Genomic DNA, 26,751 nt, shown 5'->3' on the forward strand with positions numbered 1-26,751 from the left:
TACCAGCCAACTTGTGCAAAAATAAGGGAAGTGGAAATTTCCTGATTACCCCTTATTACTGCAAAATTTCAAAGGGTTTCCCAACATTCAAGAGCAACTGGGAACCGCAGAGAGGACTGGCAGAGACTTCTGCAAACTCTATTCTGCTAGCACTATTTTGGATCCAGGTCAATATAACATTCCCTGATGAGTTTCCAGAATGAGACAGCACTAGTGTGTGAAATCCAACATCAATATATCTTATTAGTTAACATCCCCATCTGTGGATACTTAAATCAGTGGACTGGGGCCATGTAGACAGAAGGGGCACTTGCACAGACAATGAAAACCTACTGTGTGGGGGAAGGAGAAGCCACGCCAGCAGAGCTGCTGGAAAGCTAGCCCTTCTGCAGTGCTGCCCCACCCATCAGAAGAGGTTGCTGCTGCCTCCCTACTGCCAAGGCCGCAGAAGCCAGCCCCACCACTCATTTGCCAGCAGGAAGACAAGAGGGAGAAATAGCGGATGCTACTGCTGCTCACCCATGAGGTAGCAGCACTTCAGACGGGGGAGGGAAGAAAGAGAAATGCTGTCATCCTCCTCTGCTGCTGAATCCAGCCCTGCCACTCCTGTGTGTGTGGAGGAGGAGGAGCAGGAGCTGCTGCTGATCACTCCCCTCCAAAGACACACAAACCCTGCAGGCAGGCCTCCTGGAAAGCAGGAGGGGCTGCTGCTTCCCACTGTTTGTGCCGGGTGGGTGGGTGGTAGCACTGCCAGCACGCTGCCAGCAAGCAAAAGGAGTATGTGTGATTCCCCTGCCCCAAGTCTCAAAGGTCCCTCCTTGTTCAAGTATAATTCGCAACACTGGTTTACACAATATTTAATACTTGTAATACAACTTTAGCTCTGAAAAAGAATTATCTTTAAGAGTCCAATCACTACCACAATCTCTGTTCATACATAAAAGAGAAAAGAAAAAATGGTGATTAAAGATTTTAAAAGATTTTAAATTTTTGACTGCAGCACGCAGAATTAAGGGAAACAGAAATGATGAAATGGTAGATACCATTTTGATTACTGTTGCTGGCTGTACTATCTTCTCTTTCTGAATGGCTGGTACTGCTGTTAGAAGTTGTGGGTGGAGGGGAGGGAGCCCGGCTGGATGCGGCGCTTTCACTTTCATCTAACAGGCGGTCCATGTAATCCCTTAAAATGCAAAGGAAACATTTTGCACTTCAGAAGGTGCCCTCAGAACAAGTGGATTGATTTAAATTATGGCAGTTTAAATCACCAAGGGAAAAAATGTTCATTTAAATAAACTCAAATGTTTTCCTATTACTATTTACATGCATAATAATTTGTGCAAATGGTAATTACAAAAACCTTTTGCTTTAAAAATGAATAAAGCACTTAAGCAACTACAAAGAGTACAATTTTAAAAAATATTTAACTTCATATTATTCCTACGTTAGAAAATGATATATTACACATTGCTTATTTCTGGCAACATTAATGCTCATGACTGCAGATGGGGTCTCTTTTACAACCTGTATTTATTATGAGTTTTTGCTGACACTAGTTGGAATCAACAAGAAGTTGCTTATATATGTTTATCAACCTTGACAACCATCAATGCAACATAACTTGAATAGTTAACACATTTGTATAATTGACTTCCTAATTTAAATTACATGTAATCAATATATATCATAAACTCAAAATTCACTGCATAATAATGAAGGCTATAAAAATTTGTAAACATGTGGGATATGCTTTCCTACAAGGTAACTTCATTTATTGCACTGCATAATTCTAATAAGGAAAACTGATGGCATTTGAAATTGAAAGTCTAGAGTACACAATATATACAAATTTATTTTAGACTTTGTAGTAGCATTCCTTTTGCAAAACAAACAAATAGAAGAGTGGGTACAAATATGCTATTAAATACTAGAAGTAACAAATCAAATTTCACTGGAAAATATTTATAGCGAGTTGGCTCCTAAAGAATGTGAGTTGAGCTCTGGTCCCTGAACAGGTTTTCCCCCCTCTCCCTCTGCAGTCCACCATGCTCTTTCAAATGCAAGCCCTAGGGATCAGTGGACTCTTGGGAAAAGTGTGAACAGGTGAGAGGGCCCCACCCCAACCTTATGGGAAATTACTTGGAATCCAATCCATTAATAACTATTACCATATTTATCTAAAAGGATGGTAACACTCAATGTAATCTGATCCTCATAAAAATGTGATTCACAAAAAGATTTTTTAAAATTACTGTACATATTTGTAACTTGTATGCAAATATAAGATGACCCCTCTTTCCAGGCACACCTGGAAAAAAAAGTTCACTTCCTTTTGGGCAAATATAGCACATGCTTCTGGATCCCACTGCAAGCTACTTCTCCTTCATAATGCCAAATTGCTTAGGAGTATGCTCCTAAACAAACAGGGGTGTGGTTTTTTTGCACAATTTTTGCTCCCTTCATGACATGATACCATGGGTACCACAGCATCACCATGTTATGCAGAGTGGAGAGTGCTAAGGATTAAGAGCATTTGCAGGTCTAGAACAGCACTTTTCAAACTATTAAAGTGTAGAACTCACAGTGAACAGTGCAAACTACTCAGCAAACATGCTGTTTTCATTTCTGAGTGGATGGTCACACAGCAAAATAAAGAAAAAAGGGAACACGTAAACAGTGCTTACGTTACACCTGGATGCAGATTGTACTTCTTTTTACCAAATCGTGTTTGCTGAGCAAAGAAGTCGTATCGTTCTGATTTTTTCCACATGTAATAAAATGCTACACATTCACCAACAGATCTTGTTCGTACCTACGAAGAATAAATAAGGCAATACTTACAAGTCCAGTTCAATGCATGTGTCCTGATTTCATTGTAGGACTTTATCCCAAGTATGCACACACAAGATTACAGGCTTAATCAGTTTTCTATCTAGCCCGTCTTTATTCTGTCCTTCCTCCAAAGAGCTCAAGACAGTGTATATCATTCTGCCCTCCTCCATTTCTCTGTTTATAATACTTATACTTTCAGAATACCAGATCTGTAGTTCCGTGAAAACTCAAATGTGATATACTTAGATAGGTGCACGGTATGCAGATCACCAGAAGTATTAAGTGCACTTACAGAAAACAGCCAAAGAACAAGCTTCCCTGCCCTCTCACTCACAGGCCAGCACACTGCTTGCTTTGTAAGAGAGGCAGCCTAGATAGTAGCAAGCAGCATTCTCCTGTCAGGAAACATTCAGTGTTACAGCAGCTATGTTGCCACACTATCAGCTACATAGCTACTTATTTCTATAATAAAAAGGCTAGAATATGAAATATGCTTACCGAAAAGAGCACTTGCTGTGCTATAAACCAGGCATAGTACAATGGTGCAATTTTTTTTAAAAAAAAGATTGCTTCTAGAAAATAGCTAAGACCTTAGCTAAGATGTACAGAGCATCAATATTTGGAAATAGCTTACATACTGTATTCATGAGATCTTTAACAAATGAATTAAAGGTTTTTATAGGAATAAGAGAAAACTGTAACAGTTTTTTTATGTATTATGTATTTTTTATGCATTATACAACTTCTCTAAAACTCATTAAGGGAAATTTGCTTCCTGATTTCTGTAGTAATCTATGGCAGTCACCTTTCCCAGTTTTAGCTGGAATTTTGTACTCATTACTCAATTAACTAACCTTGTTTGCTTGTATCAAGTGAAAATCCTTTCCATAGGCCTTCAAACCTTGTTCAAAATTTCTACATTCTTCTTCTGTCCAGACAGATAGCTCTTCTGAATTAAAGAAATACACAATGCATACTTTCATGACATATACCAAAATGATATATATTTTAAAAATGGTCTACTCAAAATTCTATGATCACAATGTCCAACCCCCTTCCACAAGCCAGGGATAATAAAGTCTGGCCCCTTTCTGGACACTGAGTGACAACTAAAACCACTATCAGCTAGGTTCTTCAGCTAGGTGCTGATCAAAGATTAGTCACAAACAAGTTGGTCCAAGATTAACAAGGATTAGAAAGTTATGAGATATATTTATATTCAAGACAGAAATATGAACAGACCTCAGATTCATATTTTATTACCTTAAAGTCCATGTTACTACTGCAAAAAAAAAAAAATCTTAAGGGTGTTGCTGCAAATCCCTTACTCCAATTTCCCTGCACAGCTTTTCCTCCTCAAACCTCTTCCATCTACCAATGAGATGAGATACATTCTTGTCTTTTTTCCAGATTCATTCTAAAGATAACTAGTTATCAGTGAATAGGTATTTTTATAAAACAGGGTAAAGTTTGTTTTATTCATTTGTAAATAAATGTGCAGATGCTGAGAGGTTATTGAAATATACCAATAGGGCAGCGCAGACTGAGATGTCAGTTGTTATATATATCCCATTAGTATATTAGAAGATGGGTCAAACCTAGATATATCTGGATTCCAGAACTTTTGGATAGACCTATAGAGCTTTGAAGCCAGGACTTTCATATTCTGTTTGTGCACTAGTCATTATATCAAACTGCCTTACATATTGCTTATACCAATCTTCCTCCAAGAAGCTCAGAGCATTTTAGACGTGATTCCCAAACAATCTGCCATAGTTACTCCCTTAGCTTTGATGCTGTGAGCCCTCAGAATGTCTTCTTTCAGCTATTTAGCTTTTACCTCAGCTACCAGGCTTAGAGTTGCCAGGTCCCCTGGGGCCCAAGCCGGAGGATGAGAGGGTGGTCATGGGGGTGGCACGTGCAGGGGGAGGGGGGAATACCTCGCCCTGGAGAACATCATTTCCAGTGCGACAAGGAAGTGAAGGTCCCCATGCAGGGCCAATTTGATAAAAATTGGCCTGCAATCGTTTTCATCAACACAACTAAAAAATGGTAACATATACTTACCTCGAGCTGCTTTCACATTAAATCTTAATCTTCTCAGTGCTTCTTCTGTATCAAAATTGCATTTTACTAATTCATACAAGGCCTGCAAAAGGAAAAAAAGTCTCAGTGACTGCCTTATCAAGCTTTCTGTTGTTCAACAATAATTGAGTATAATATAATAAAAAGTAGTCCAATTTTTTAAAAAATATTTAGTTTAAAGAAATAAATTATGGCATGATTTGACATGATACAAATGAAATCTGAGCTTGCAATATTCCTGATGTCTTCGTGCACAATTAAAGTTCCACTTTAGCATAAGCCATGGTTCGCCATTATGTCCAAATAGTCAAACTATGGTTTGAGGTTCCTCTCCAAACCAGGATTGCAAGCTATAGTTTGACTATCTGCATACAACTGTAAATTATAACATGTGCTAAAAAGTAAGTTACCATATATTTATTTAGAAAAAAATTATGCTGCCTCTCCAGAGAACCTACTTGAGGCATTATACAACATATCTAAAGAAAAAAGCATTAAAAGCTGCTAATGGAAACTCAACGTTAAAAGAAAATAACTAGAGCATTGGAAAAGATAATTGAGCAGCTTAAGATAAATAACAGGTTTTCAGACCAAAAATGCACTATAAAATGGTGTTAAAGATCAACCCGTTAAATAAAAGCCTGAGTAAACAAACATTTTCACCTGATGCCTAAAAGAGAGGAACATAGACACAAGCAACCCTGAAAGAATGACATTCCATAGACAGGACGGCACTACAGAAAAAGCTGCCCTGGTTGCCACTCACCTCGCTGCTTAAGGTAGGAGGAGGAATATGGAAAGAGGTGATCTTTCAGCTACCCCAGCCTCAACCGTTTAGGGCTTTAATGGTAAGACCCAACACTCTGAAGCATGCCTACAAACCAATGTCCAAACTAAGGCTGGAGCTCACTACTTTGAGGCACCCTCTTTTGGTTGAAAGGCAGCATAATGGACAGCCAGTGTAGATCTTTAAGCACCAGTGTGAGACAATCCTTATAACCTCCCCTGCCAATAGCCTAATAGCTACATTTTGGACCAGCTCAAGTTTTCGGACCATTTTCAAAGGACCATCCAATTCTAAGCACTCAAGCACAGTATGGATGGGGACTGGGAGAAGGTGAGCATGGAATACACAAAGAGCTTGTTCACATAGCACCAAATTGTGGTTTGTTGTTACATTTGGAATACAACAAGCCATAAAGTATCTTATGGCCACAAGAGTTCCAGCAAGTTTCATATACCTGTTCATTGTCTTTAATATGAGATCCTTCAGGAATTGCATCTATTCCTCTCTCATCACCAGTTCGTCTGGAAGCTTCATTGAGGAATTCAATCACTTTCTCTTCAGTCAAGTAATCAGGATTCCACAGCAACTGGTCATCATTTTCATATACTAAATTAGAAAAAGTATACATTACTGTTTCTCACTGTTCAGTGCAAAGATTTTATCTTTAAACGCTGAGCAGTGTTCACTCCTTGAACTGAGACCTGAAAACAGCTATCCCTCCTTTAAGAGAGCCTATCAGTACTAAATAATTTACAGGGTTCTTTTTGTAATATACTCTCCACCAAGACATAAAGACTCCTCTTAAGAGTTTAATATTTATTATTTTATTAAAATAAACTCTAGTCTTTTTAATAAAGCAAGATATCAAAATATAAATGATCGTTAAGATAAAACCTGCAAAGATGGAACAGATGAAGGCAACAAGAAGTCTCCTAACATGTTTCAATTAAATCTAAGTTTTAATCAATCAGGTTTGCTATGAAATGTATTAGTTTCAATAAACACACATTTCAAGAATAAATTTCTCACCTAGATCTTCATGAGATTTCTTTCAGCAAAACACTGATCTGCTATCTGGGTTAGCACTTTTATATATCTTATGCAGAAATCTAAGATTTTTTTCATGTTATAACATAGATAAACTATGATTGGTTTAAGATTTAATTATTTATTCATATTTTCAATCATGTAACATTCTACTTAGCCAAAAAGTGACACTATGACCAGCTGCAAGATAAGATATATAAAATCATTATAGATAACAGGAAAAGTGAAGTGAGCAGATCACTGGTCCATTCTAACAGCTAGAGAACATTTATCTGCTACTGTCTACTATTTTTAATTGGCTGTCAACAACGAAAGAGTGCCTGTGCAGTTATACAACATGCCAGAAAAAACTACAATAAAGTTAATACAGAGTTCACTAAAATAACTGAAACTTAAGCTAAGTTATTTAGGAAAAGAATAATCACCAAGTTTGTCTGAGCTTTTAAAATCTGATGAAATTACTACAGTAACATTAACAGCAACTAAAAGTTTACCTCTCTCATTCTCTTTGTATTTAGATATTCCAGCTGGAATTTCGGCTTGAAACATGGAACCCACCATAATTTCCTGTTTTGAAAAAAAAAATGAAATTTAATATTCCTTTGTAATCATGGACAGCAATAACAAGAATATAACTAAAAGCCAGAGGGAACAGAAATATTAAAAAAACAGATGGCAGAATAAAACTAACCATTATTTCTATAACCATTATTTTCTATAAGAAAAATGGTCTTACTTCATGTGAATGTACCAAAATTATTAAAAGATTAGTTAGATTGGATGGCAAAACAGCAATATAATTTCAACTGTCAAACTTCTCAATTTAAGGAGTACTGAAGTATATCAATGCCTTTTAAAATGAGAGCTAGCTGTCACGCAATGCCAATTCACACCTCAATGAACTCTTATAGCTAACCCTCCCCCTCGTCCCATAAATTTGCAGATAACAGAATGCTTCATGATAAAACAGATACAACAGTTCAGTACTTTATATACTCAGTAGCTTCCAGGCATACAATTTCAGGTTTTCTGTGTATGAAAAGTTACGGACAATTTCCTATTTAATTCACAGTTACCGGTTTTATTCAGGCTTTATTCAGGCTCCCCTGTCACGCAGATTAATGTTTTTCCCACCTAATAACATAACATTTGATTTATATACCGCCCTTCAGGACAACTTAATGCCCACTCAGAGCGGTTTACAAAGTATGCTATTATTAATGGACACGTGACCTAGCAACCCCCGCTCTCCCTCAGTTCTCTTGAGTTACCGCAAACCCACACTAGTCACTATCAGAGAGTTCACAGTGAGGCAAAGGGAGAGATGTGTCTGCACAGAAGAACTCAATGAACAATAGTTACAGGTATGTACAACCCTGTTTTCATCTTCGTTCTTCTCTGCATCCCCATGTTGGGAGATTACCAAGCAACACACAACAAGGAGGGGGCCCTGAGATCCAGAATAGGTCGCAAACCACCGTCCTTTTTGGACACAAGGAAAAACCTCGTTAAAAAAAAAAACACTGGATGCCCTTAGCATCATGGATCTCCTGAATAGCCCCTTTCTCAAGAAGTGATTTCAGCCTCAAGTTCTTGTAAGGTATTATTCACAGCCAAGGAAGGCGCAGTGCAATCAGGAGTTGCCACAAACTCCAATCCATAGCCATCTTTAACAATAGCTAAGACCCAAGAGTCAGTTGTTATAGACTCCCGCTGAGAATAGTAGGCTGACAGTCTCTCAGTGAAATATAGACTCAGGTTGGGTGTGGCCGAAAGCCATCAGAGCTGCTTTGATGACCCTTGACTGCCCTTCTGTTGTGATGGCTGCTGAGAAGGCTTTTGCTTATATTGTCCCTGTCTCCTAGACTGTTGAGACAATTGATAAGATTGTTGGAACTGACCTTGTGCCTCTTGGTATTGCCTTTATGGCCTATCATACTGTTGGTAGAAGTATTGGTGTCTAGGAAGGTACCTGGGCTTGTACACACGCACAACATCCAAAGATTTAGCCATCTGGCAATTCTTTTTCTTTTGGAACAGAGTGTTGTCTGTAACTGCAGCGAACAGCGTTGGCCCTTCAAAGGGTAGTTCCTCCACTCTGGTCCTGGTCTCAGATGGTAAGGTGGTAGATCTGAGCCAGTAATGATGCCTAATCAGTACAGCACCTGCCACACCCTTTGCTGATGTCTCAACAGTGTGCTGTCCAGTGTTCATTTGCTGCTTGAACACTCTTATGGCCTTGGTTTGGAATAGATTAAACATTGCTTTCTTATCTTCCAGGTTGGTAACAAAATCAGACAACTTTTCCGATAAATACAATTGGTAGTCGCCCATAATAACTTGGTGGTTACCAATGCACAGATTAAGGGCTGAGACTGAGTACTGTCTCCTACCATATACACCTATCTTCTTGCCTTCTTTATCCACTGGTACAGAGTAGGAACCCTGCCTTTGTTTTTGGAACTCTTCTGTTACTAAGGAAGAAGGCACTGGGTGTTTGAAAGCAAGGGCCATGTATCCTGCTTTACCTTGTATATGGCTTCTACTCTCTTGGAGGTAGCAGGTTGTTCTGCTGGTTTCTCCCAGGTTTTTAGAATCACCTCATCAAGTCCCTCCACAATGGGCAATCAATCAATCAATCAATCAATCAATCAATCAATCAATCAATCAATCAATCAATCAATCAATCAATCAATCAGTCAGTCAGTCAGTCAGTCAGTCAGTCAGTCAGTCAGTCAGTCAGTCAGTCAATTACGGTCACAAGACCAGCCAAGTAAAATAAAAAGAGTATTTTTAAATACTTAAAATAGGCAAATACATAAAAGATAAAATCATATATATGTATATATATATCTAACAGTAAAAACTCACTCATTTCGTTAATTCACTTACCAGCAATTGACGTTTCCTTCGTCAATTCCTTCCTTTCTGAGTGCTGTCACACAGAATTTTGCAACTGCGTAAGATACAGTTCTCTGGCTATCCTCTAAAAGATATACCCGAAGGGTTTCGGGACTAAAATCCATGTAATACTTGTGGTTTAAATCTATAGAGTAGTGGGATAATTAATTGTACCCTTTCTTCTTGATAGAATTCGCAATGCAAAAGTATGTGCGTGATATTTTCGACCACTTTATTTGAACAGGGACAACACCGCTGCTGCAAAGGCAGGTGGGAGAATCTCCCATACAAAACTGCAGAGAGGAATGCATCAAATCGTGCTCTGGAGAAGGCCCATCTACATCTTTTGTTTGTAATGTCTGCAAGATATGGGGATACGGTGTAATTCAGTCCTTTTTTAAAGCTCTTATAGCTTAGAGGAAGCACTGCCTCACCATTTTGGGACTCTATATTAACCAGTCTTTGGGTGATTAAAGCTTTTGCTTTGTTGAGTCCCATATCAAACAGGGCTACCGGGTCCAAGCCAATCAGTTTATTTTTATCAGCTATCTTTGAGCACCATGTAGGATAAGGGTCAGAAGCTAACAACAAGGGAATTAAACCCTTTGGCTCAAGATGAATTCTTAGCCAGTAATAGATGACATGTTCCCAGATTTTTATTTCAACTCTGGGAAACCAGCTTCTTGCCTAAGAATGACATTAGGAGTACATCTAGGTGCATTAAACAGAGATCTGAGAAATTTAGATTGAACTTTCTCTCAGATCTTAACATTAGCAGTTAGTCCCATTTGTGATCCGTATGTTACGCTAATGATTTTGTTTGGAATACTTTCAGGGCTGCAGGTATAAAACCCGCACAATAGGGAATCCAACAGAAGCTGGCGCGTCACTGTAAAGTCTGCCCAATAGTTTGCCAGATGTCTTGGGAGCAGAAGATGACACATCTAAGTCAAGCGCCTGCATCATCCTGGCCATTTGCTCAGCATATTAGCGTAGGTCTTTGTCAGGTGATCCAGAAGCTGAAGCCCTATTCTCATCTGGAGATGGTTATGATGTTTCAGGTCCGTTGTCCGATGGTTCCAGGCAATAGTCAGCATCCTCATCATCTGAATCATATGACTCCCAGAGCTGAGAAGGAGGAGGAAGCCAAACTCTCCCCGTCGACGTCCTCGGTTTCTTGGCACCAAAGCCTTGAGGACCCCCAGACCAATGGCAGTGGCATGGTGGGGGAATGCAGCAAGACAGATTATGTTCTCGCTGAATTACTCATCTTGGTTCCAAAGAGTGTCTGCACTCAGATTTGTGGTCGCTGTGTTGGCTTGGAGTTGGGGATCGTCCTCTGGGAGACATACCTTGGATCTGACTTGATGACTCATTCACCAGAGTGGGCTCTACAAAAGGAGCGGACTTGGAATCTGTGCTCAGTCATCCAAGGTCTGGAGTCGGTTGCTAATGAAGCCGGATCTACCCCATGCAACTCACCCTCTGACATTGAATGGCTGGAGGAATGGAGATGAGGTGACGGAGTTCTAGGAGGAACTAGGATGACATAGTCCTCAGACCGATGTTCCTTGGATCGACTCCGATGTTCCCAGCTCCATTCCCTGTTCCTACTCAACTTAGATAAATGCTTGGTCTTCCTCAGCTCCTTTGTGGATCGTTCCAAAGAGGGCCTCAATTCTGGAGAAGTGCGTAGACCCGAAGATTTCAATGCGGTCGGATCCAACCTCAGAGTCGATCTTACAGAAGTCACAGATCCCGCTCTGGAACGCCGATCGGCATAGCCGTGGGCTTGTCAGCTTTCTTAAGAGAAACAGCCAAGCATTCCTTGAACCTTGATTTCGTTCTCAATGCAGAATCAGCTCCGGAGAAGACTCTCTCCCATAAAGCAGCTTTTAGCCTTTGGGCCTGCTCATTTCTGGCCTTAGGGTTAAATTGTTGGCAAAAGGTACATAAACCAACTTTATGCCCCTCACTAAGACACACAAGACATAAGTCATGCTGGTCAGACCTGGTCATTTTTGTACCACACTGGGTACACTGTTTAAAGAGCGATTTCTCTGACATGACAAAGAACTCACCACCACCACTTGACTGAGTTCAGCTCGAGACTTGTGGTCCAAAGTTGACAAAAGTAGATTTGGAAGGATAGTAACGAAATCCAAAATCCAGTCCGAAGTCAAATCACTGAAGAACTCCGTCAGAATAAAAATCAAATAGAAGATAAAACGCACAAGCTCTGAAGCAAAGTTCCTCTATTCGTGGTGGTTAAGAGAGAACTGAGGGAAGGGGTTGCTCCCCTAGGTCATGTGTCCATTTTAGGTGGGGAAATGGTTAATCTACATGACTGGGCAGAAGTGGCCCCTAACGGAGCTCTAAAGAAGCTAGTAAGTTTCTCCTTTGGCAGGCCTGTGCATGCACAGTCCCAATGTGGGGATGCAGAGAAGAACAAAGATGAACCAGTGGAGATGCCAAACAAACGGCTGCAGGCTATTCGAAGCAGGCTTCTTTATCTTCACTTCATCCATGGTCATACAGGACTGTTTCCATACATGGCTGCATTTCTCACCTTTGGAGTGGATTACCATTTTTTCCAACATGGAAATGGCTACCTATCACTTCAAGCCTCAAAAATGGGAAATTTCTACTCAGTTTTGCAAAGGCTGAGGCTTGGACCTTTCAAAAATCCTGAGCTTTACTTTTTAAAAGTCACCACTGTGACACTGGTGCTGTTGTTGTAAAGGTGTGTGTGAGGAGGAGAGGGGATGTGGATAGTATGATTCTCATTTTTCTGAGCCACAAAAAGAGAAACAATTTCCCATATACTTGAAAAGGAGATCAAAGATTCATAAAGCTTAAGGGGCTATTTGTAATTAGCACTCTGAAGAGTGGTGTATGTGAAATGTAAGATTAGAAACCTGTTCCTCACCTCCTACTTCAGCCTCCAACTGGAATGCTAGAATTAGACAGCATCACAGCAAAGGCCAAAATGAACTTGGCTTGGAGAGATTCAAACCCCCAGTTTTCAGCTTAGGAGAGTTCTGAAGCTCAACAGCACTCTCAATAGAAAGGTAAGCAGCAATCTCCTTACCTCTTTCTTCATTTCCCAACAGGAGCATTACAGGCAATTTGCAGGATGGCACCTTCTTAAGGTGGGGTCAGGAAGGCTCCCATACTTCTTTCATTCCACAGAATGTATACAGCAGAATTGTTCAGGACATTTTTATATAGGGCATAGAATTGCACTTTTAATTTCAAATATTTTAGGCAATTTCCATTGCCTTGTTTATTGAATGTATGATACCATTTTTATAGTTTTTTACTTATTTGGTAACCCAGATTTATTGCATATTATAGAAGACCTAAAATATTTACCTTTTTCCAGTCTTCTGAAGGGATATAATCTTCGTCTTCTTCAGATTCCTCTTCTATTTCACTATCTATACAACAAAATCATCAAGTTACTTAAATGGGAATAGCTGCCCTAGATCGTATTCCTCCAAATAAACTATAACCTATTTACAGGTTTCTCAAAGCCAAGTCTGGTTGGTTTAACTAAGCATAGAGCTATGATGTCACAACCAACTCTATGTGACTAGATGTGGTAGGGACCTCCTTACTAAGTAACCCTTGAGAACTGCAACAAGCAGGATTTCTGCTAAAAAACCCTAACATATTTCTGCACAGAACTTTAAAGTATCTGAATTATTTTTGCTACAGTTTATATTCACATTACTTAACAGCTTCATTCTGAAAGTCAGAAAAAGCATGTCTTCTGTTCTTTAAATCACACTAATGAACACTAATGTAGCCACACAGTTGATGATGGTGACATTAAAAAAATAATTCTAGCAGCTACCAACACTTTTGTTATTTATTTTACTGCTACATAATCAGAAAACAGTTAAGAATTCAAATGAAAAAAGAAACAAAGTTAGAGTCAAATCTTTAGTAAACAATATTATAAAAACATAGCTGTGACAAAATGGTATGAGAAGTAACTTAAAAAGAGGCAATTCAAGAATGCAAATCCTATAATACTGTGAGGGGAAAAATGAGAAACATGCTTCTGAACACATCATCCCAAAGGTTAGATAGGGACAAAGACGGACTTGTTCACTAGCTAATGGAAATCAGGAACAAAACTTGTTATCTTCTGGGGATACAGAATTAGTTAAGCACTTCCTTCATTAACTTTGGTACCCGTTTCTTAAAGCACCAACGCATCTTCAGAAAACAAAGCAAAAGAGACAATAAACCATTTGTTAACCATGACCCCCAAACCATTGTCTTCCAACTTGATCCTATGCTTTCTTATGTAATGAAGGAAGCGAACCCAAAGCATTGCCTCGGCTTACTTGGGATCCCACTAGCCTTCAGCTACAGCCTGCATTTCTGATCATACTTGTTCCTAAATAAGTAGAAACGAGCTAAGCAGAAAGAAGCTAGGGTAGGAGAAATGTTAATTATCTTTACTGGCATCCATAGAGAGCAGAAACCTTAATATTATTGTGGCAAATGGCCCACAAGTAACACATAAAAGACTTCATACTTTTCTATCTGGTTATCCAAAACATAAAACATTTGAGCTGATAAAAAACGCTTTTCACTTGCCACAAATAAAGGGTATACTAACTGGTCCTGAATTCTGTGTCTCTGTGCTTGGTTAACTTTGTGACACTGTATTTTGAAAGTAACGACTAAAGAATGAATATGAAAATTGCACTGTAGGAAACAGTATGATCACAGCTGAGAGAAGCACATATACAGCACTACGCTTTTATCTTTTTCTTCAACGTTGCTTCAAACAGCATCCTTCTATGTATTGCAAGATACCTTTAAAAATGGTAGTAGCTTTAAAAAAGCTACTTAAAAAGTTTTATAAATAAAACTTTTAAAAAGTTTTATAAATAAGATGGGCCAAGAGAAAGAATTTTAAAAAAACCTAGTGTATAAGCATAAGCCCTTCCAGATCCTGCACCATCATCTATCACCAGATCTGTCCAAATTTCTATTAATAAGTTTTGGCATTCTAGCTATTCTCTCACACCCAAGAATTCAATACACAGAGTTCAGATTTGCAGCCAAGTCCAAAATTGTAGCTCTCATAGTTTAATAATGCTTCTAGTCCTCACGAGAGTCTACCAAAAACCACACATTGCATTCATTTGGGGTATAAGAATATGCAGACGTAGAATAGCAAGAATTAAAATGTTTAACAACTGGTTTAGATTACAGGGCTTAGTACTTGAAGAAAATACATACTTGCATCAAAGTATTTACACCGACGTGGTCGAATTATCTCCTGTACAACAGATGGTGCAGGGTCATCATTGGAGGACTGGGTTTCATCCTCCTGACCAGATGAATCCTTTATGGGCTCCTCCTTACAGACAATGAGACAAACAAGGCAGAGTTACTCTTAAGTTCAAAAAAATTTTAGCACTTCACTGTATTTTTATCCTACCCTTCCCTCAAGATGTTCTGGATAACATACAGAGTTCCCTCCTCCACACACATGCCTCACAACAACCTGTGATGTACCATTAGGCTGAGAGAAAGCTACTGGCCCAAAGTCACCCAGTGAACTTCATGGCTAAGTGGGAATTTGAACCTAGGTCAAACTACTAAAATCTCACCAGCTTAAGGTTTTTTTTTAAAATAATTTTATTCCCACCCCTGTTTCATTGCCAGAGAGAGACATTTTACATGTGAAAACTAAAGAAAGACTTGTTAGTACTTATTGTAAGTTGTACCATTTGCCATAGTTTGTCACTAGACAAGCTACTTTTTGACAGACAAGTAAATGGGTTAGTTAATGTGTTTGTATGTACTTGTATGATATATGGGAAAAATTAAGTATATAAAAATGCAAGTTTCTCAAAGTCTGAGACAGGACAAAGATACCAAATGCCATTAACAGCCTGATCAGAAGCAACAAATCTGCTTACTTCTCTGTCAGTGCCCTGTTGCAATTGTCCTGCAGCACTGAGTAATAGCCATTCAGTTTATCATAGCCATCATAACTCATGAAACTACAGAACATTCCAATGAAAGTGGCAGGAATAGAATCAAGGCTCTTTAATAAAAGCAGATGGAACATGTTGCAGATTCACAGGAAAAAAGGCTTTAAGGTGACTAACAGAAAAAAAGATAAGTTTACATGTGAAATGCCTTATTTACATTATGCTTATTTTATGCTAAGACACTGGGGGGAGGGGTTAAAATAAGTAAGACAATTAAAATAAACTAGATTATTTATGTCATTTATAGTTCACTTTTTTCACAGAGGTTCAAGGCAAATTACACCACTTAAATCAACAGGAATGGGCTATCCAATAAAGAATACTAAAGAGGCTTGGATGGTTTATAAATCCTAATGTGTTTATTCTAATTGAAAACATATAGTACAGGTTACGGAGGAGGAGAAAAGATGGCAATGTGCTTTTGTGGCAATACTTAGCAGCAGAAGAGCATGTAACCTTTTCTGTATCACTTCATTTGCATTATTCTCTGTGCTGTGCTAACCTGCAATCTATTCTGCAGTAATCTTTACAAAAACTATGAAACCTTTAGTGCTCTATATTCTTATCCAAAATGCTTTACATTCTTGGTACCTATCATAATAAAAAAAAACAGCTTGGATCCTAAGGCGTAGCAGCTTCTCCAACAGTATGGCTTTTCCATTTGCAGAAGTGGGAAGGGCAATCGTTGCTGTTTCCCCCTTCTGTTGTAGGATCCCAGTTTGCCCCACCACTCTATTCCTTCAGGTCTACCAATCCAAAGGAGTATGATTTCAGGGGACAAAGCAAACTGCAGTGAGGAGGGGGTGATGAGAAAGTTGCTTTCCTCTAGCAAAATTCAGCTGGCTCTGCTTAGGATCTGTGCAATTGTTTTAATCACAAAACCCTAAAATAGCTATATAATTTGGCACTTACCCACACTGCCTCAGGCAAACAGCAAACACAAACATACAATGATCTGAAAAATTAATTGCCCTTCTTTCCACTGAGGACACTCACTACCTTGCCCTTCTTCAACTAGAGGACAAGCAAGGTGTTATTCCTAATTGGTTTAAAGGCAGGCCTGGTGGCTTCCATAGGGATGCACTCACTGCTTTCGATGGGACTATACAATGATTTATTGGACCTGGATTGTATTTGAGATTGAATACCTACTTCCTTTGGACATTAGATGACAGAAGGAAAGAATGTGCTGTCAAGTCACAAATGAATCACAGCAACCCCCCAACCATGGGATATTCAAGGCAAGAGATGAGCAGAGGTGCCTTCCTCTGCATAGCAACCCCAGCCTTCCTTGGTGGCCTTCCATCCAAGCACTGACTATGGCAGATCCTGCTTAGCTCCCAAGCCCTGATGAATATGGGCCAAGAATATTCACCAAAATCAAGTAACAAGTAACCAGCTGACCTGTCCTTAAAATTTAGTGGCTTTTTAATGTCATACTATATGCCAAATATACCAGGCATCTCCAAAAGGTAGCATGCAGGCTGCAGAACAGCAATTTGCACAGCCCTAGAAGACCTTGGGAAAGATGATGAGAGAGAATGCTCTCACAAAACTCAAAGACCTGGGAAGGCTCAAGCAACGGGCCTCATGCAGCTCTCTATGCAAAGAGCATTAGAACCAGCCCTGGCCTTAGCAGGGGAAGGAAGCAAATTAAAAATATGAACAGGGAATAGATCTCGTAACAGGGGCTGCCAACCTTTTCTTTATATTCATATACAACCACCACAGCATTGCACTGGACTTCTACAGCACAATCCTATGGTTGTCAGTTCTAGCTTCTCCTGGCCTTTAAGAGACAAACACAAACTGGAGGTAAACTTGGAATCAAAAGCACACTCCAGGTTTAAACACTCATCTTTAATGCCAACTGTACATACCAACTTGCCACAGGCAAATGGCAGTCAATAGCATGGACCACACTTTGAAATGCATAAGTCTAACTCACTTTATTTTCTCCACTGAAGCCACTGTTGTCATCATTATCTTCACCCTCACCCTCCTCCTCCTCCTCCTCCTCTTCCTCTTCTTCTGGTAGCGGTACAGTACCATCATAGCCATAAAGGCTAAGTAGTTCATGAATTGGCATATCACCTTCCTAACAAGAAAACAGGAAGTTATCATAATTTCAATCTATAAAGTGTTTTCAGTGAGTTATTTTATACCAGTGTTGTAATCTCCAGGTAAATGAGACAACAGCGGAAACTGAAACTGCTCAATAGAGAGCAGGTTACAGGCTGCACACATGATTTTATCTGTCTCAAAGGTTACTAGCCCTTTAAGACAAAATTCATAAGCCATGCTTGCAGTTTGATGTAGCAATGGCATGGCAGTCTATGAACATATGGAACTGCCATATACCATTGGTCCATTTAGCTCAGCATTGCCTATGCCAGTGACTCCCAATCTTGGTTTTGCAACATCCCACTGTATTGTCAATTATTTCAATAAGTATTATGAAATTTTCAAAAAAGTCTCACACCAAAATTAATTCATTTTAACTTGAGATATATATGCCATGCAGCACATTTTTTCTGAGCAATTTTCAGAATTGCAAATGTATTGACTTGGACTTTAATGATCTTTTCTATTCTAATGATCCTTTTCTTAGGGGGCACCAATCTCTATAAATTGAATTTCAGGGAACATAGCACACTGCAACAGGAAGAGGGAGGATGTGAAATTCCATTCCTCATACAGAACTTCTATTAGGCTAACATATGTAATTTCAAGAGCTGACTATTGTTTCTTAATTGAACTAAATATCATTGTTTTCTTTTTATACTACATATAATTTCAAATTTATTTATCCTGTTTAGAAGGTAGGGCATCACAAAACCAAGCCCCCCACAAAAGCAGAATATTACAACAAAAAGGTTGGCAATCCCTGGTCTGCACTGACTCATGCAGTCTTTCCAGGGACTCATGCAGCAAAGGGTCATTCTCAACTCCTGCTTCTTGAGATCCTCTTAAACTGTTCAAACCAGGAACTGAACATGGGTTCTTCTGAATGCAAAACACGTGCCCTACTACTAAGGCACGCCTTTCCCTTCCACCTCCATTTTTCAAAAAGAAGTGGTCACAGCAATCTCTCTCCCTGGCAGGACTCAGACCTGTTTCTCATACAGTCTTCTTTCATACTGAAATACCAGGCAACTACCATTCCTATCTCCAAGGAATGCAAGAGGGAGTAGTCATTCAGTGTGGCACTCTTCCTGATGTGGGAAGGCACAGCAGTAGCCAGGGACTGATTGCTGCCATACTTCTGGACTTAAATGGAGGTGGGTAAAGAAGAAAAAAATGGCAACCTCTTCCTCAGCAGTTAGTAGCAAGGTTGTTTAACACACAAGTTATAGTTACCTACAAATAAGGGAGTCTGTAGAAAAGGAAATGATTATAATGTTCAAGTTAAATTGTTCAATAATTATATAATTTTTGAACCTAATACCAGTTGTAAGCTTCTTTTGAACATTGTCTGGAAATTTCAACCTGTTCCAAATGGAGCAGCCAGGTTATTGTCTGGGGTGGGGCACTGGGATGGTATCACACCAGTGCTGAAAGATCTCCACTGGCAGCCCATATATTTCTGGGCACAGTTCAAAGTGCTGGTTCTTACCGTTAAAGCTCTAAATGGCTTAAGGTCAGGGTACATGAAGGGCCAACACCTCCCATATTGTCCAGCCTTGGCTCACAATTACTGTTCTCTGTTCCCCTGCTTTCAGAGATACAGCCGGTGGCAAGCAGAGACAGGGTTTTTTAACAGAGGCACCTTGCTTATAGAATGCCCTTCTTTTTGAGGCTCACCTGGTGCCTGTATGCTCTTTTAGGCACCAGGCAAAAACATTTCTATTCACTTTAACACTATTTTAGCCTAGAAGCTTATCTTACACTGTTTTTATAGTCAGTGGTCTGTTTTTATGGTCTATGTTTTTATGCTAAGCTGAGTTTTTAATGCTGTATTAATATCTTTTAATTAATATCTTTTAATAATTTGATTTTATTATTTTTATTTTGTAAGCCACATTGGACAGGTTCCTAGAGAGGTGGCATAAAAATTCTCTAAATTAATAAATATCACTTCAAAAAAATTAATTTACCATCTATTGATTTGGACAGTGTTGTGAACATGGTAAACTGATGCCAAAACCTGAAATCACTACATAAAGACAGCAACTGTGTTAACATGTTATATAGGCTTTGTCTGGCCCACATGCACAATCAAAGCCTGGGAATATTTTTTTTAAAAAACAACAACGTATCAGTGCAGCTATAACCTGAAACTGTTACATGAACAGCAACAAAAATAAAGAGAATCCCATTTACTTTTCAATTCATGATTTTTTAGGCTTATATATGAGAACTGATCAGGTACCGTTTCACAGCATGTTGGTGATACTTTCAAAATACTGCAGAATAAGTGCAACACCTGCCCCAAGTATAAATCTACATTCAATAGAACAATATGCATGTTACATAGATAATCTACAGCTCTGGTCATCACACGTTCCCCAATGCTATTCTCAATATTCACCCTCTACAGGTGATTGTATGCAATATCTCTGACACGTCCTGGTACTATGTTTGCCTGGCTCCTCCTAACCTCCTCTGTCAATTCCAGGAACTAAATAGTTGTGTCACTTTAATAAGAGATACACATTTCTATGCTGCTACTTACCATATAAACAAAATGGAGGGGGGTGGGGGACGGGACGGAAACTGAAATGTTCTCATTATTATGCTTGCCTTCCCATTGCCCTGGATCATCAACTAGTCTTCCTCAACCACCCTTTGATTTATAAAAGAGTTTGCCATTCTAGGAACTCATTAACAAGCAAATTGTCTGCCTCCAATCTTTTGTACCTGGCTCCCCTGACTGAAATATATATTATATAAATCTAAATGCATATATTCATTTTAGCAGAACACAGCCAAGCTGATTTAAACTTTTGCTGACATGATATAGCTTTTAACATCTGAAATCTATGTCCCCATCTCTTGGTCCAAGAATACTTTCTTTTAAAAAGTTACAGAAATAATTTATGTACAGATTTTTTAAAAATCAAAAGTTATGATAAAAGAAATCTAGATGAAGATGAACAATTCACATGGCTGAGAGGTACATTATCACTCCATCTGCATGGACTTTGTACTAGATGTACGCCATAACCTCTGAACACACATATAAATGCATGAAGTTTCCTTATACTAAGTCAGTACATTGATTCATTAAGGAGAGTATCATCTGCTCTGACTTGTAGCAGCTCTCTCAGGTCTCAGATAAAAATCTTTCACATTACACATTACTTGATTCCTTTAAATTGATATGATGGAGACTGACTCTGAGGCCTTCTGCAAGCAAAGCAGTTACAGCCCCTTCTTGGCTTTCTATTACACCTATTTTTGGCTACTGTGGAATATTAAATACGGAACAGAAACCCTACTTGCAGCCACAACGTTAGGCATATTATTCTACTGGACTCTGTGTTGAAGCAATCCCACATGTGCCAATGATCTTAGGTTAATAGTTTGTTACACCTGACTAGAAGGACTTACACCAAGTGTCATCACTTAGAGCATTTCCACTAGGACTTTAAAACTAAACGGTTCCTCAGATATCTGTAGCTTGCATGAGTTCGCCAAAGTGAAATACCATGAAAACACACAGGAATGAAATTTACTGCAAAAATCAGAACAGAATTGTAATGATTTCAAGAAATGGGTGCATGTATCTTTAAATGCTTGGTTCGAGCTAGGTGAAGAGTGGGGGTGAAAGAGAGGAATGAGTGAGCGATATGATTGGTTGACTGAGATTGTGGGTGGAGTGAATGCAGTTTAGACTAGGAGAGAGAGAGAAATGTTGCAGTCAGAAGAAAGCAGGCTAGCTGTGTGCTGCCTGAATATGTTGAAGTGTTTATGAGAGAAATATAACCTGTGTGGAACCTGAACTGAGCATGTTTGTGAAAGGACACTCAGTCAGGGAAAGAGAGGCCAGCTGTGTGAATGAGAGTAAATGAAGTAACTTTAAGAACTAAGAACTACTTTTATGAAACCAATACGCTTCTTGAAGAATAAACATTTATTTTGTTTTGTTATATCCCAGAGTGTTTTGTTATATCCTGGTGGCACCAAACTACCCAAAGGGTGTAAGGGAAAGATTAAAAGAAACATCTACCCCAACCACTTGTTATGACCTTTACTTTCCTTGGGGTAGATGTTTCTTTTAATCTTTCCCTTACACCCTCTGGGTAGTTTGCTGCCACCAGGAATATATTATTCCAAGATATTTTATTTAAATTTTCCCTTTTGGTAACGTTCCTAAGTGTCAGGCTCCTTCGTGGTTCTATGTGGCCCTGAGGATAGGAATGGGATATAACAATGACAGCTACTCTGGGATATAACAAAACAAAATAAATGTTTATTCTTCAAGAACCGTATTGGTTTCATAAAAGCAGTTCTTAGTTCTTAAAGTTACTTCATTTACTCTCATTCACACAGCTGGCCTCTCTTTCCCTGACTGAGTGTCCTTTCACAAACATGCTCAATTCAGGTTCCACACAGGTTATATTTCTCTCATGAACACTTCAACACATTCAGGCAGCACACAGCTAGCCTGCTTTCTTCTGACTGCTATTCACAGAAATATTAAACCTGCTCAGGCAGCACACAGCTGGCCTGACTGAGTGTCCTTTCACAAACATGCTCAGTTCAGGTTCCATATGGGTTATATTTCTCTCATAAACACTTCAACATATTCAGGCAGCACAGCTAGCCTGCTTTCTTCTGACTGCAACCTTTCTCTCTCTCTCCTAGTCTAAACTGCATTCACTCCGCCCACAATCTCAGTCAACCAATCATATCGCTCACTCATTCCTCTCTTTCACCCCCCCTCTTCACCTAGCTTAAACCAAGCATTTAAAGATACATGCACCCATTTCTTGAAATCATTACAAGAATGCTCCTACATAGGAGCTAAAGTCACATAATGTGAGCTGTAAATGATGGTTAGCCAGTCAGAGGTCCCCAGAGTAACATCAACAATTGACAGACCAATCCTTTTGCTGCAAAATTCCAAAACCAAATACCTGACATTTCCCCATTCACTTGAAGTTAGAACGCAAATAAATATGAGACTAAGAATTTGGTTTAAAAATATTTAAATATTTCTAATGTTTACCCTGGTAAGATCTTCAATCTCAGAATTGAAGTTTGTTTCACCTTCCATCATTTCTTCCTCTTCTAATGTTCTTTCATCATCAAAATCATGAACCAGCATGTCAGCCGTTGGGTCAAATTCATGGTCATCAGATGTTGCCGACCCTCCTAGAAGTTGATTAATAATCTGAGTATATCACATCATAGACTTGTTATGACTATTTATCTTATGAGTTAAAATTCTCAAATCAAAACTGATCTAGAAATGAAATATTTCTGTACAAGCAAGACTTAATTAGGGGTTGATTTTTAACACTATTTTAGCTTGGAAATGTTGTTTTAATCTGTTTGTGGCTGGTTTTTATGATCTGTTTTTTATGCCAGGCTGGGGCTTTTTAGAATCTGCTATCTTTTAATGTTTTGTTTTTATTATTTTTATTTTATTAGCTACCTAGATCATGTTCCTGGAGAGACAGCATAAAAATGTTTTAAATAAAAATAAATCTCTGAATAAATAATCAAACAATAAAAACAAATTACTCAGGTAAGATATGTGCTACTTTAAAACTACAAGCTTGAAAAACAAAAAACAATAGTTGACACTAAATGCTTACAAACACCACCCTTTTCTGTAAAGCAAGACACAAGCAGGTTTTCATCCCTCTATTGTTTCCCAGTCGAAACTAACTGAACATCTTCATATGCATAAGGAAAAGAAATCTGTGACCTCAGTATGTTGGATTTCAGCTGGAATAGCATGCAGAACAAGGGGATGGTATATTCTACTGCACAAATAGCTTCTCCAGCCCCCAACAGTGTATGACATTTTGTTTTTCAAGTGTATCTGCATTATTAGACACTAACAACAGTTTAGAACCAAAGGGCCTCTTGTGCAAGCAGAAGGCACTTGTGTTCATACAAAGGGGATATTCATCTGATTTCCCTTAACATTTCTTATCTGCAGGACCTCCTGTACCACCTTGCATGTTGTTCCAAAGGATCCCCTGACTATTGGGAACAGGTGGCTACAGCATGAGGAAGGGGCAGGAAACCCTAACGCATCAGCAGAACACCATTAACCATTCTTTGGATCCAAGCCATCACATGTAAAGATTTGATGAAGTGATCCTAGACTGCATTAGAAAAGAAAGGTAACACCTGCCTGCTCCTTAACTTCCTGTAATTTTCTGGCCTACTCTTTTTATAGACAGGCAGATTTGTACTGATACCCCTCCAATCTCACACTGGGCATGCTTCTATAGTCTTCACAGGATGGACAGAGTGTGCTGTGTTCCATATTAAAGTGCAAGACCTTTGGCATATTTTGGAATTAGGGTGTGCTATGAAGCATTTTTTCTGAATAAACTGGGTAGGTGATCAGCAAAACAAGTGCCACACGTCCATCATACCCTCCATTTTTTCAGACAAAAATGCAACAGGAGTCTCTAGCAGGCTATCACTGTTGCACGTGAAGCCCTCCTCCACCCTTTGAAGTGAAGCTTCTGTGCAGGAAAAGTCAGAAAACTTAAAAGTGGGGCTCTTAGGATGCTTGTTTATAATATGCTCACTTATTGTCAATACTCTTCAAATTACAAACTCTTCAGATATTCAAGTTTGAATAATACAACTTTGCATTTGCCAGAATTAGGGCAACAAAAAACCTGTCTATGCTCATTAATGAAAAGAAATCTACAGTCCAGAACATTCTAAACTGTTATATTAATTAGAGCAGATATTACTATACTAAATCTAAAATAAGCAGAACTATTTCAAAGAGAGACTTTTGGGGGTGCATGCACTTTGATTCAGCATAGCCTAACACCTGCAAAGCACACAGGGACTATATAATCATTGTTAGTACAAACAGAAGAATGGAAACATATCAGCCCAAGTGGCACAACTCAGAATACTGGATAAGAGAAAAACTCAGTGTTACTTGGTATCTTATTCCCACTAAGTTTTAGAACACGACACTAAACTAGTTATGAAGACAGCTGTTTCATCTTAGACAACATAATATATTTATGTTGAACTGAAAACTGAAAGGCAAATTCTATTCAAATAAATTATTTGTTAATATTACTAGGCATTAGTTATTAAGTGCCCTGACCTGGATGGGCCCGGTGAGCCGGATCTCGTCAGATCTCAGAAGCAAAGCAGGGTTGGCCTTGGTTAGTAATGGGATGGGAGACCTCCAATGAAGGCCAGGGTTGCAGAGGCACACAATGGCAAACCACCTCTGTTAGTCTCTTGTCATGAAAACCTCACCAGGGGTCGCCATAAGTCAGCTATGACTTGAGGGATCTCTCCACACACAGTTATTAAGCAAGCATGATTTATGGTTCTCTCTTATGCAAGAATAGCATGAAAGGCTTCAATCTCAGGACAAGGACACAGCTTGTTAATTCCTGCAACTGCTGTAACCTGATAACCATTCATAGGAATAAACTTTTCTCCCTTCACATCAGCCTTGTGTTGCATTCTGAAATACGTCAGTCTTGATCCCTTCTTGAACCACAATTTTAAGTGATGTGGGGCAGAAAATTTTCCAAAATTGTGGTATATTTTTCTGTGGAAGAACTTCCACCCCACATACATAAACACAGTCTGTTTTTCTATAGTTATCAGAGCCGTTGTGATGAAAATCAATCAGGCTAGATGGGCTAAATACGAGATATGAAGCACAGTCAAACCCCAGAGCTTGTATATGCTGTATTGCCATTTTGCTAACATTTAAATATTAAAATTATTTAAATTTGAATTTAAAAATTTCCAGAAAAAATCTGATTCAAATTTTCCTGAAAAACCCAATCACTATCAAATACAGAGGTGTGTTAATGGAAACTAGGCCAAGAGCAGCATGACAGTCCCACCTGCCTTGCATAGGATGTCAGTTCACACTGCTATCCTCAGTGGAGTTATGCCCTTCTGAGCCCATTAACTTCAATGGCCTTAGAATGGGGTAACTTTGTTTAGGACAGCACTATTAGATCACTACAGGTCCTTTCAACACAGCACAACGGTGTTAGATCCAGCAGCGACTATAAATCTTATAAATTACATCAGTAGAGGAAGCTTGAATTAAATGTCACTTTTCTCTCAAGGTTTTTAAACATCAGAATAAAACTTTACCTGGGCTTGCCGACTCAACAGAAGGCTATCCAAAAAAGAAGAATAAGATCATGTTAACAACAGTCAAAAACAACCAACATTCTTTATCAGTACAACTGAAATATTCTGAATTACTCTTTAATATTTCATATTTAGGTAGAAGGAAAACTCATTCTGTCTACCCAAACTTTTGCTATTTAGTTCGATAGTTGTGTATATCTGCATTGTTTTAAGCTCCTACTAATGAATTTTGATCCAGCTACTGTCTTTGGGCAACTATATTTTTGTTACTCTGTTTTACTGCTTACTTTCATAACATTGTCCTGTTTTTTAATTTACTCAAATGGTCTCGAATATCTTGTTAGGGTAGGATGGCAGTACATACGTGTTTAAAATAAATTAAAATATAAAATCAAGCATATAATTGCCTAGAATACAAACAGCATATTACATTTTGGACAGGTCATAGTTCCTCTACATTTTGTTTCAGCTCTGATGACAAAAGCTGTATATATTATTACAAAACAATCTATTTTTCAGAAAATTTTGCCAATTTTCTTCTTACTCTTATCTGTTCAAATATCACTGCAACTGTTGATGCATTCTCCAGAACTGTAACAAATGTGCATAAAAGAGCTGAAAAGGGGAAAATACCACAAAACCCCCTGCATATTATGAAATACCCTATTGTTTGGCCTTGGTCAAAGATGATCAAGAGAGCAGGAACAGACTACATGAAAACTCTCAAATCTTCATTTTGTACAACTCACGTTTGGCTGCGCACAGAAATACAGTGATTTGGCAGCATTT

At 38.8% G+C, this 26,751-nt stretch overlaps 1 protein-coding gene across 3 annotated transcripts in view; it reads right to left on the reverse strand.

Annotated features, from left to right (window-relative positions):
- Nucleotides 1-26,751, reverse strand: part of MIER1 (MIER1 transcriptional regulator) — a 37,427-nt gene that overhangs the window by 3,863 nt on the left and 6,813 nt on the right. The window contains exons 2-12 of one of the 3 annotated variants that reach the window (XM_054980746.1): nt 25,963-25,987; nt 22,853-22,998; nt 17,627-17,776; nt 14,918-15,038; nt 13,028-13,092; nt 7,246-7,318; nt 6,159-6,310; nt 4,900-4,981; nt 3,687-3,781; nt 2,685-2,812; nt 1,044-1,183 (exon numbers count right to left, since the gene is read on the reverse strand). In XM_054980746.1, the coding sequence (XP_054836721.1) occupies nt 1,044-1,183; nt 2,685-2,812; nt 3,687-3,781; nt 4,900-4,981; nt 6,159-6,310; nt 7,246-7,318; nt 13,028-13,092; nt 14,918-15,038; nt 17,627-17,776; nt 22,853-22,998; nt 25,963-25,987 (1,177 nt within the window). The remainder of the gene's footprint in view (nt 1-1,043; nt 1,184-2,684; nt 2,813-3,686; nt 3,782-4,899; nt 4,982-6,158; nt 6,311-7,245; nt 7,319-13,027; nt 13,093-14,917; nt 15,039-17,626; nt 17,777-22,852; nt 22,999-25,962; nt 25,988-26,751) is intronic. The other 2 variants (XM_054980749.1, XM_054980747.1) reach the window with 2 other exon arrangements.

This window comes from Eublepharis macularius, chromosome 5 (genome assembly GCF_028583425.1).
Source record: "Eublepharis macularius isolate TG4126 chromosome 5, MPM_Emac_v1.0, whole genome shotgun sequence".
Classification (NCBI taxonomy): domain Eukaryota; kingdom Metazoa; phylum Chordata; class Lepidosauria; order Squamata; family Eublepharidae; genus Eublepharis; species Eublepharis macularius.